Source organism: Acipenser ruthenus, chromosome 15 (assembly GCF_902713425.1).
Source record: "Acipenser ruthenus chromosome 15, fAciRut3.2 maternal haplotype, whole genome shotgun sequence".
NCBI classification, from domain to species: Eukaryota; Metazoa; Chordata; class Actinopteri; order Acipenseriformes; family Acipenseridae; genus Acipenser; species Acipenser ruthenus.
This window is the reverse complement of record NC_081203.1, coordinates 25,965,261-25,977,116: the sequence shown is the minus strand read 5'-3', so window position 1 is coordinate 25,977,116 and position 11,856 is coordinate 25,965,261. Positions and strand designations below refer to the sequence as shown.

The 11,856-nt window shown below is 34.9% G+C and overlaps 1 protein-coding gene across 1 annotated transcript; it reads right to left on the bottom strand.

Annotated features, from left to right (window-relative positions):
* Positions 1-8,501: 8,501 nt before the first annotated feature.
* Positions 8,502-11,856, bottom strand: LOC117422247 (gap junction delta-2 protein). Its single transcript, XM_034037009.3, has 2 exons — positions 11,497-11,856; positions 8,502-11,029 (listed from the first exon to the last, which is right to left on the bottom strand). Exons 1-2 carry the CDS (start codon positions 11,565-11,567, stop codon positions 10,192-10,194), a joined length of 909 nt encoding a protein of 302 aa, XP_033892900.2. The 5' UTR covers positions 11,568-11,856; the 3' UTR covers positions 8,502-10,191.

Below are 11,856 nucleotides of genomic sequence, written 5' to 3'. Positions count from 1 at the left end.
CTTGACTAGGGGTTAAATAGCAAGCTGATTACAGATTTGGAGGGGGAGGGGCCCTTGCTCCAATGCCCCGAAGCACACCATGGATACAAATAAAAATGTTAAAGAACATTTTCAAATGTAGCCTTTTGGTACAATATTATCTGTGCTCTATGAGGGAAGTCTGATAAATATTTAAAATATAGATATTTAAGGCTATATTGTAAATAAACTCTTCTGGTATTGTCTTTTAAAATACATGTTATTCTGTTTTTTCCCTTTATCAAAATGGTAATATCATGAAACATGTCAGACTCAAAAATAACACAATAACATAACAAATGACAAAAAGACCAGCACCTACTTTTACAGTGCATAATGCCCCAAAACATAAGAACATCTGTTGTGAAAAGCTTGGTACACTGAACAATCAAAAGATGCCTAGCAGAAAAGGTACTACAGGATGACCCAAATACTCTCAGGAAGTCATTGAAGCTGCAGAAACTGTTCAGAAGCTCATTACTCATACCTGAAATTGTCTTGAGTCAGGTATTCAATAAATCTGTTTATTTATGTGTTTATTTCAAAACCTGAAAAGCTGTCCTCCCTCACGTTTACAATTGAATACCAAGGCCATGTGGCAGTAAAAATGTCAGCGCTGAGGAAAATATTCTTCCATTGATTTGCCATTGATTGGAGCAAACGTAAGGGAGAACAGCTTTTCTCGTTTTTAAATCAACACGTAAATTAATGGATTTATTGAATACCTGCCGTTAAGTACTTCTTAAAGGCAACTCCAACGAGTAACAAGTTTCTGCAGACCTCTAACACTGAAAGTGTAATTTGAAATCCCTTTAAAAAAAATCACTGCCTGATTTGACTCTGATAATGCTTGGAAAATATTACCTTGTTTCCTTTTAGTTTTGCATATCCTCAAGTTTCTATGAATTCTAAGCAATCTGGTTGCACTGCTTCCAGTATTTGATTATAGTAATGTTATCTAAGGAGAAACAGACTGAAGTGTACTAAGATGGCTTCTGCACTTCAGTTCTGTCCTTTTAATACTTGTTTGTTGTTGTTGTTGCTTATTTCACTAGGGGGTATACTGCACTTAGTCACTTCAAATAAACTTGAAACTCCATTGGTTTGTAAAATGTGCTTTCCAATTGATTTGGTGTTAACCCTTTTCTTGCTTCTATATTGCATAGGCCTTGTATATTTTGATATATTTTTCTATAGTTGCATAAACTGATTAACAAAAATTAGAAGGTTTAAAAAAATATGGTATTTACTCAGAAATTATATTATTACATGTATCAGCCCTCAGACATGTTACAGTGTGACAATCAACTAAGTTTTATATACTGCACACCTAAAACATGACAGGCCATGTGCTCACTGTACTGTTTTTTTTATTAATTTAACTAACTTACTTAGCGTGTCTAATGACTGAAACCATTTTTGTCCTTCAGTATGGAACTTCTCTTGGAGGTGATTATTAATTTACAATAGTATACTGTGATAGTTCATATTTCAGATAGTTGGGAATCACATATTTGGAGTGGTTTATGAAGGAGACAATGAGCAGTGAGAAATGTATGAGTAAGAAAATAGTCTGGGGGAACCTGCTTTCAAAAGGCACTGTCAGCTAAGAGTGATTCTAGACAAGTATTGAAGTTCCCTTTCTCCATTACACCATAGATCCTAAACTTTGTTAAGACCCAGCGAAGTGATAAGACGATGCGCAGAACGTAAGAACAGGAGCTCACTTTTCACTGAGGTGGCTCATGCAAACATTTTGCTGGCATGGCCATGGTATGATTATTGTGGGTATCAGTGGGTAAATAAGGAATTGCAGGAGACAAGAGAGTCAGTAGACCTGTGCACCCTTATGGGAGGGTGTCATATAGAGTAAATATTTGTTAAGTGCAGCTCAAAGGGGTCATACAATGTAACATCAAAGGATTTTAGGGTTGTGGTTAGCATTTGAAGAATTTATGAATGTGTCACTCCATGCACCAAAATAAGGAAAAGCAAAATGCCAGTCACGCTTGTGGGTTTAGTAAATACCATCTTATACATGAGATTGCTTCTCATTACAATGAGCCACATAATGACAAAAGCAGATAGATAGAAAACTACAAGGGACTTTTATTTACAAAAATAGGAGTTTGCATTGCTTCAAGGGCATTTTTTGTTATGTTTTTCATATTACATATTACTTGCATGATCTCAGATAAGAAAATGCACTCCCAGTGTAACGTGTAAAATTGTGTGCCCCAGATTTATTCATGTGAGTACACAAGCATCATTTTCTGCCCAGTGTTTACATACGGCCTCAATCGCTATTGTGCACTAACCTGCACAACTGGCAGTAATTTGTTATTGTTAACACAGCCATTTTATCCTGGATCTGTTCCAAGTATGAGTTTGTAATGCATGTGAGAAAGTGTTAGCAAAATGAATTGCATCCTAATAATAATTCAAATATTATTATATGTTTTAAATTTCACCAAACAGGATGCAAAAGTAATCACAAGCAAAGGTTTTTTCACACCAAGTTTAAAGTGAAGAAATGCAAAAGCTTTTGAAAGTAAAAAATAATTCATAACACCATAACAAATGATATGTGTGTGTAAAACTGTTATTAGGAAGGTTTTATAACATATTTTTTAATGATCAGTGTACAATGTTAGGCTGTAAGTTTAGTGTAATAATTATTTTCATATGCTGTGTATCTAATTTAAAAGCTGGGCTCTTTCTGACCAGCTGGGCTGTGTATTTTCAGGAAGCAACATATGGCTTTCACAGGCAGGCGTCTACAAAAATCTTCTTCAAGCAAATGTTATGCCTATGGAGCCCAATCAGCACTCACGCATGATAAAATGGATGGGTAAATGTAAACTTATCAAATGCTTGCTTGCCCTAAACAGGTCCTCACACTTGTGCCAGACTAGAGATCGGGGTAAGAAACAGACAATACAGAGACTGATTTACATGGCAAAAAAGCTTTTTTTTCCTTGAACTGTAACTCAGCCAAATAAACTCATTTGCTTAAGAAATGTCAGTTGTGTGGTTTGCACTTATTTACACTGTTTACTGTTGTCAGTTGTTTACACTGGAATTGCTGAACTACACTCGTTACTTCAAATGTTCCAGCAGTATACAGACATAAAGAGTGGTCTGACCATTTAATAGCTTACAAATGCCTACTTCATCAATAAAATGATCCCTAATTGGAACAGAATATAGGAATGACATTACAATCTAAGGGCTTGGTCACCGAAGGAGCCTCTCCAATGTTAAGGTCTAAGCAACTTACTGAAGCACTAAATTTGTTTCCAAGTACATTAAGCAAGGTCAAACACATGCCATGCCTGTAGTTCAACAAGAATTACTGGCAAATGGCTGTGCCAGTAAAATGGTATGAGCAGTGTTGAGTTTGCTATTTATTGTCTGTGTAACTACAATAGGTGTAAATTCAGTTGCGTGCCTTTTGATATTCTAGTGATTGGTCCACAAAATAATGTATGGTCAGATCAGCCTTTTGACAAAACCCAGGTTTATAAGTGAGACGTGAGGGATTGTTCCAGTATGTGTCTCATTGAATACAAAACACTAAAGATTTGTGTATGGAACTTTTTTAAACTGTTAAACTCCATAATGGAATAACAAACAAGGCCCTTTGCAGTGTATATGGAAGTTTTACATCATCACAGCAACTAGTAATAGTTATTTTTGTACTTAGCGTAATGCACTGTGTTCAAAGTTTTTTTTTTTGCAGTAGCAAACTTAAAACATAGTATTCTTATGAAGTTGGTTTATAACATGTGTAGCTGCAAGATTAGCTGAAATATAGCTAAAGATATAACTATTGATACATTTAATGATCACAAATTATAATTAGATATAAACATGTTTGCATTGTTTACAGCATTCTCACATATCACTGTATAATATTTAACTGCCTTGAAATCTAATCCTGAAACCCAGGATGCCATTATGTGGATACTTTCTTCAAAAAATTTTGTCTGCTATTATGAAAGTTTTCCTCAATAAACATGACACATTGTACTGTGTGTGTTCTTTTCTTTCATGTCACTTTCAGTTCATAATAAATGAGTGCATTAACCCACACAACTGGCAGTAATTTGTTATTGTTAACACAGACAGTCCTTGTCTCCTATTTAACTTATGTACAAGCTGTACAGGGGTACATTGTCAGCACTTGGTAAATAATAAGTAACCTAGTAAGCAATCTTGTTAGCTGCTATGATGCTGTGTTGCACAAGAATCTCCTGTACCAATAGATTGTCTTGAAAAACAACCAGGAGCTGCTTTGTGATATTATTTTCTCTTTCTCAAAGTGTAATTTACCCTACTGGTTTAACTGTTGACATATATATATACACACATTGTGTTGGTTCCTCTACAGCAACACCTTACCAGAGGAAAGGAACTTATGGGTGATGTTACAGTAAAGCTACTTCTGCAGTATTATGACAAAGCATACACTTATGTATTGCACTAAATGTACATCACTAAACCATGTTACAGATGTATTATAAATATTTGTATGTGATGTATGTGATTAAATAGATCTGATAGAAAATGAGTTGTGCAACCCTTAGCATTATAGGAATACTTAAACATCTCATTAATCTCAGAAAGCTAACAGGGTCAATAGTATTATATACCAAAAAAAGGTTTGTACATTTAAACAAATTGCGTTACAGTATGCACTATACAGTATACTTACATTTAAAACATGCAGTGCACATTCAATGTTAAATACAGTTAAAAGTATACAAAGTAAAAGGTTTAGCCAAATGTGGTGAGTGAATGGCACAGATGAGAGTGATGCATTAAGCAGTGCAACACTGAAACTGCAGAAGGATTATTCACTGGGGTTTAATGGGGAGATTATAGGTTAGCATGATTTAAAGTAATTAAAAACAGTACCTTTAATATTCTTCTTCTGCTTTACTTGAATATGCATGCAATCACAGAGTTACACAGAGAACTATTTGCTAAATACATCACATTGACTGTATGTTGAATCTGCATTGTATAATTTTAGGCTAACCTAGAAAAAAAAACTATAATGTATTCCAGAATGCATAGTACTATCCATCAAGTATAGAAATAAGGACACAATTAATTAACTGCTGTTCAAAAATCTTCAAACCGGTGTTTAATATACAAACACATTTTTAATATGCCACTGGATACTTCTTTGGGTTTCCCCATGGCCTTAACCCTACAAAAAATAATGTTTAAAAAACAGAACAATAATAAAAATAATTGAAGTGTATCTCATAATAACCATTTAAAAATTGTTCTGAATAAACAACAACCAAACAGAAACAGTTATGGGCTATATTTCACTCATATCCCTGTTATAGAAGCAATGTTACATTGTCAGCCAACAGCAACCATTGTATTGAAAGGCATGAACAGTGCCATACCACCAGTCAATATCACAGATAGAACTATACATATAAACTAGATACATCTTAGTACAGTTAAGAGAACTTTGGCACAATCTTATTTTATTTTATTTTATTTTATTTTATTTACTTGAAAAACTGAAAACTGTAAACTGTATTTAACTTTACCTTAAACAAACACCAAATTGGCTTATTCTGTGTGATATTCACTTCAAAGAATTGCTCTGTCTAGTCCAAAAAGGTTTTTCTAACACTATTAATGTTCTGGTATGTTTTATTTAGTTGGGATCTCAAACCATGTTAGTTCTCTTGACTACAGTTTTGTTGCTAGGTTTTGCTTTCTTGACATTTGCTGTCATGTTTTACCTTTTCTTCTCTTAATAGTTTCTTAACCACTGATGGCCCTGAATATTGCATCATCTCACTTTTTTGTATTTTACAATGTTTAACAATCAAAATATGGTTTCAGTTGTTCCTTTCTAATATATATTAAATAAATACAAAATAATAAGAGTAATAATAAACAGGTCAAGGATATATGATAAAAGCTGTACAAAACAGATATGCTATGGGGTCTTGGTGAGTGCTCCTTTGGTCTTGATGATGGGCTGGCACTGAGAGTATATATGGGTGCATATCCTCTCTCACAGAAGCACCTGGATATTTAGTATATTATGATACTGTAACAAGCAGACCATTTTAAACCTTGTTCAAATACCAATTTGATTAAAAAGGAAGTGTAAGGTGATATGCATTCCCTTCAGTACATAAATCAAATAACAGATTTTTACAGCTGTGAGTGAAGCCAACAATAGCCAACAATATCAAACTGCATTGAGCCTGTTACAAATTCTCTACTTCTCATGACATAACAATACAGAACCACGTGGTTCTCTAATGATTCTCTTTTCTAAGATTGTGGGAAAAACGGGAGAGGAAAACTGAATTTAGCCACAAGGGCTTTTTGCGTCATCAATGTGCGACTAAAGGTACAAGATTGAAACTGATTTGATTAGTCTCACGTTCTACACCTATGTGAATTTCCCTGCTGACAATTGGGTTGTGATTGACTATGAGTGTGATATTTATGGGTTGTGATGGACTATGAGTGTGATATTTATTTATTTTTATTACAGGGAAACTTGCACACGTGTGGAAGGAGAGACTAATAATCAAATTGGTATCACTCTCTTTCTATTAGTGTCACATTGCAAAAAGCTCTTGTTGGGAACTAATTAGAAAATATTACTTTGAACCATGCTGCGCTACTACTGGTGTTCGGTTTTGCTATTTTGTTTAGTACAGTTGTCAGTACTGTAACTGATCATAGTCGGTGTTTTGTGATTAAAAGTTTCATGAGTTACATGCATGTGAAATTACCTTCTATGTGCCCACTGCTCCACGATGGGTATCGCTAAAAAACATACTTAATTTTTAATGGTAATGTAATCTCTGCTAGCTGGAATGAATGCTCAAATAGCTCCAACAAGGATTGGAGGCTCATAGGCTTTTCCTGACTATAAATAGTTGATCAAGCTCAACTGTGTCACGTTAGGTGAGATATGACTGTGATGTGAACCAAATTAATATAATTTGGGTACTTGGACTTGAATTTGAACTTGTCATCCATTGGTTAAAGTTTTTTTTTTATCTATAATCAGCCCTCTATCCTCTCATTATGTGTATTTGAGAAACAGAAAATGGCTGTTTTGGCTCTTTTACTTGAAATTAATAGTTAATATGATTAATAGTGGTGGAACATCCATCCAGAAATGATATTTATAGTATCCTGTTGAAAACAACCATCAACTTGCTCCATTAACTACAGTATATATAGATACTATAGTTTATTTTGAATAAATATTAAAAGCATGAAAATCTTCTGAAATTATATGAAAAATGATTAGCATTTTTGTGATCAAAGGATGCTCAAAGTGAAATATCGGAGTTTTGTATTTCAGGTTTGGTAACTTGGACATGTTTTCCCATTCTAAAAAAAATCCTACTGTTATAACAATTTTGTGTAAAGAGTTTTTTTTTTTAAAAAAAACTACAATCTCAAACTTAATACCTTGAAGTCCAAAAATAGGATCTTTAAACCATTTCTGACTGTAATAAATGTCTTATCCTTGGATTCCAAGTGAGTCTGGGACTGTCTTATACAAGACTATAAGCTGTTCTTAGCATAAATCCTTTTGTTAATAAGACTTAGCTTGTTTTTGAAGTTCAGGTTATTCTTTTAGAATGAACACATTTTTCAGACTGAAATAGATTCCAAAAACTATTGTGAATTTAAATGTGTGTGTATTTATTTATTTATTTATTTATTTATTTATTTATCTATCCAATTATTATTTTACCCCCAATTTTCTCCCAATTTGGAATGTCAAATCGCTTTCCCCCTCACAGCAGCAATTCCCCACACAGCTCAGGAGATCCGAAGGATCAATGCATGTCCTCTGATTCCACGATCAAGCCAACTTCCTTTTTCACCTAGGAACTCGAGAGCAGATGTCAGAGAGCTACCAACCTCTGGAGGACAAGGGCCAGCCTTGCAGGTGTCCGTTTCTGAGCTCACTGGTTGCCTGGCCAGAAGGGTTCACAGTAGTGTGATGAGGAGAAACAGTCCCTGGCGTTTTTGCCTCCCTTACCCACTGAAGCACCAGAGCCAATGCGACGCTCCCTTTGGAATCCCCAGTGAAGACCAGCCTACTTCGCACAGCCTGAACCTGTGGCCCTCCCTGTGGCCCATGTGTGTTTTGAGTGTATGTTTTTTCTTATATACCTATTTGTATAGCACCTAGATTGTGTACCTTTTTCATACATTGTGCTGTGTCATTTCTGGTACAACAATTTTTAAAAATAATAAAGGAAATTCATCCCTGCTTCCTACAACAACCGATCAATATATGGAGCTAGTGTGATACTGTAGAACAATATAAAAATATGAAGTGAAGAGTAATAATGGTCAAATACAATATTTAATAAACCAGCTAACACTTGGACGAGAAATATAAGTTGCTATTCGTACATACCCCTGTGTTCTTTTAAATATAGCACTACAATTTGAACATGTACCCAAGTAAAATTATATGATATCCAAGTATTTGTGAATAACAATCTTGGTAAACGTAACTATCAAAAAAAATCTAATTCACAAATGAAATAATTTTATGATTCAATTTCCTGAAGGAATAGTTAACGACACAGAAATTCAAACAACTGGACCACTATATGATGGCCCATCCTTATATAGTAATACTGTTATCTGTGTGTGCATAGTGATTACACCAGGGCTGATAACTAAAGCACCCGAATGGCCATAAAATTCATACAGTCGCTCACCCAGCTATTTACCAGCACTATTGTGTGAATGGTTTTGATTAGAAGAAAGCTATTCAATAGGTAAACTTAGATAAGTGACCAATCTCAGCCATTGTTGCACACTGCCTGACTGTAACTCCCTCAAAAAACAAAGAGGTGAGTTTAATACAGGTAGACCACTGAAAGGCAATGGAAATGAACTTTGGCCCAATTTGTTGCCTCAAATTCACCACAAATACCTTATGAAAAGAATGTCCAAGTGCTAAAATTACTGATGTGCAACCTATCAAGCACTTCAATAATAATAATACAAACTTCAAATCACATAGTTGCAATTAATAGATTTAATTTGTCAAGCTTTCAGGGATTGGGGTGAGCATGAACATTTTCTTGATTGTGATAGCATAAAACAGCTGGAAATTATGTAAATGATTTGAACTTCAATATACAGTACTATACCATACCAGATGGAACTAACCATCGATAATGGAACAAAACATTTGTTCAATATAACCCGCAGTTAAAGATAAACGGGTGTATGGCTTAGAATTTATCTAAATAATGAAAATAAATAAAAAGATGTATTGTATAAAAAAGACTAGAGTTTTCTTATCTTTTCTAGCGTTTCTTTTTTGCAAAAAGAGTACTTAATATGCCATACCTATTTAAATTACAATAAATAAATGTAAAACAAAAAAGCGAACCATTTAGCATAATCACAGCAGGGAATTTTTTTTTTGATAAATAATATTATAGTAGGTTGATATTCATATAAGTACATGTATATACAAGTAGGGCACTTAAATACAAAAAACCAAGAAAAACGCGTATTCACAGATGGAAGCAATGCCCGCTTTTGTGTATACAATAAAGGAAATCACAGGCCTTAGCGTTTGCAGCAAATCCACCTGATACTGTTTTTCTATCTAGCAATGGAATGATTACTGTACATACATTAAGGTCGATGGTGCAAAGACAGGCAACAAAAAGACATTAGAGCGCTACAGTATTTTATATAGCTATAATCAGAAAAACAAAATCCAAAACCTATGTATGAATCAAGTCCCAGATATCTGTAATCGTGCCGCTGAGATTAAACTCTTCGATTCAGTGCACATGTCAAGGTACGTGTTGGCTCCAGATGTTTGCTACAGTACTTAGTGAAATGTATAAATGCTCCAGTATATAAAAAAGATTACATTTGTGAAAACATGATATGCTTTCTACATTGCGATTTAAGTAAAAATGTTATTAAAAAGTTGCACCAGTGCAAAATGTTAAAATACGTTTGTTTTTTGCAGTCAGTAACTGACAACAAATTCAAACCCTCGTCCAATTAGCTAAACGTAAAGGGCGGATTTAAAAGTACACACTGTTATCTTCATTGTACAAATTGTTTATTTCATACATTGTCATTCGCGTAGTTTGTTTTCCAAAAGTGCTACACATATGCAGAGTCGCTTGATTGAGTTCTGCCAAAATTAGGCACACTCATTCTGGGCAGGTCTTTGTTTCTAATTTCATAAATTGACTTTCTTCTGGCCTGAACACCTCTGACTGCCACTTTGATCTTTCTCCATCCCAGGTGATTCAGTTCTGCTAAATTGAGAACAACACAGAGTCCACTGACTGCAAACATGAAAACCAAAAACACGGTCTTCTCTGTTGGTCTGGAGACATAGCACTCTACATCTTTTATACAAGGGTATCGGTCACACTCATACACTGAGGGGACATTGAATCCATATAGGAAATATTGACCAACCAAGAATCCAATCTCCAAAGCGTTTCTGAAAACTACTTGGATAATATAAAATCTTGAGATACCTTCTTGGCGCCTCATTTTAGATTTTGTAGTTCTGATGGCGGAATTGGGGATTTCTTTGACTTCCAAACAATCGGGTTCGGCTTCTTTGGTGGAGTTCTCTGTGTTCTGAAGTACTCCGTTTACTATCGTGTTTTTAATCTTCTTACTGTCTTTCATCGAATCCTGTTCCCTGTCCAAGGTAAGAAACACAGTGGAGTATCTTCGTTCTTTTTGTTTTGCAGACTGGTGTACGGAATATGTGATGAAGCAAAGGCTTGGGGTACATACCAAAATGATCTGAAATACCCAATATCTTATGTGGGATATTGGAAATGCCTTATCATAGCATGCTTGGTTACAACCCGGTTGAAGAGTATTGCAAACAAACATGGTTTGTTCATCGTCATAGACTGTCTCTCCAACTATAGCTACAATTAGGATCCGGAAGATCACCACCACTGTTAAAAGGATCCTAAAAACAAACAGACGAAAACATAAATACACATTTAATATTAATATATATATATATATATATATAATAGTATCTAAGCGCTTGCTAATGTATCCACACAATTACCAGTTAGTCACACAGCATTACTAAGCAGGAAGCTATTAAGTGAACCTAGGAGCTGTCCACTGCTGAATTTCACCGTCCCGTAAGCACCGCTTGTGAAATGAACAGATAAGCATTTTACATTATTATTTTAAAAATACTTAAACATTTAAATAATGTTTTTGTTTTCATAATTGTTATTTATGACACACTTATGGTGTTAGCGGGACCGAAATGTGTTCGTAAGGTACGGTTTTATGACAGAAATTAGAAAGAATAGCATTCTTTTTTACATTGTATACATGCATACATTGTCAACATTGATCCAGTGAATGTATGACTATATTAATACCAGTAGATGAAAATAGCCTGCCATTTATGCTTACCTTCCTATCATAGTAGAGTGCTGCTGGACAGCAGCCTCCAAGAGCCTCTCCAGGATGGTCCATTCCCCCATTTCTGTTCATCCGAAGAGGAGAGCCCAGCGCTCGGCACGAATTTCTCTGACTGTTACTAGTATTCTCGGTTTTATTCTCCAGAGATGCCGATTTTGGTTTGTCAATACATTAATTAAAAGCTGCTGTTCCCGTTAGCGTCTCTGTTTAAAGCGTCCTCAAAGAAACAATACTTTTACTGCCTTCGAGTCTCAAGTGCTGATTAGTGTAAGCCCTCCTATTTTTCGATCTTCAGATCAAGGTGATGGGTTACTCGACGTCTGAATGGAGGGAGGCTGGATTTAATGTCTT

What these genes read in the sequence shown, in the direction of transcription:
- LOC117422247 (XM_034037009.3), bottom strand. Translation starts at nt 11,567, where the DNA reads ATGGGGGAATGGACCATCCTGGAGAGGCTCTTGGAGGCTGCTGTCCAG. An exon ending in CACTCTACTATGATAGGAAG is followed by an intron (nt 11,030 to 11,496) that starts GTAAGCATAAAT and finishes GTTTGTTTTTAG; the next exon opens with GATCCTTTTAACAGTGGTGG.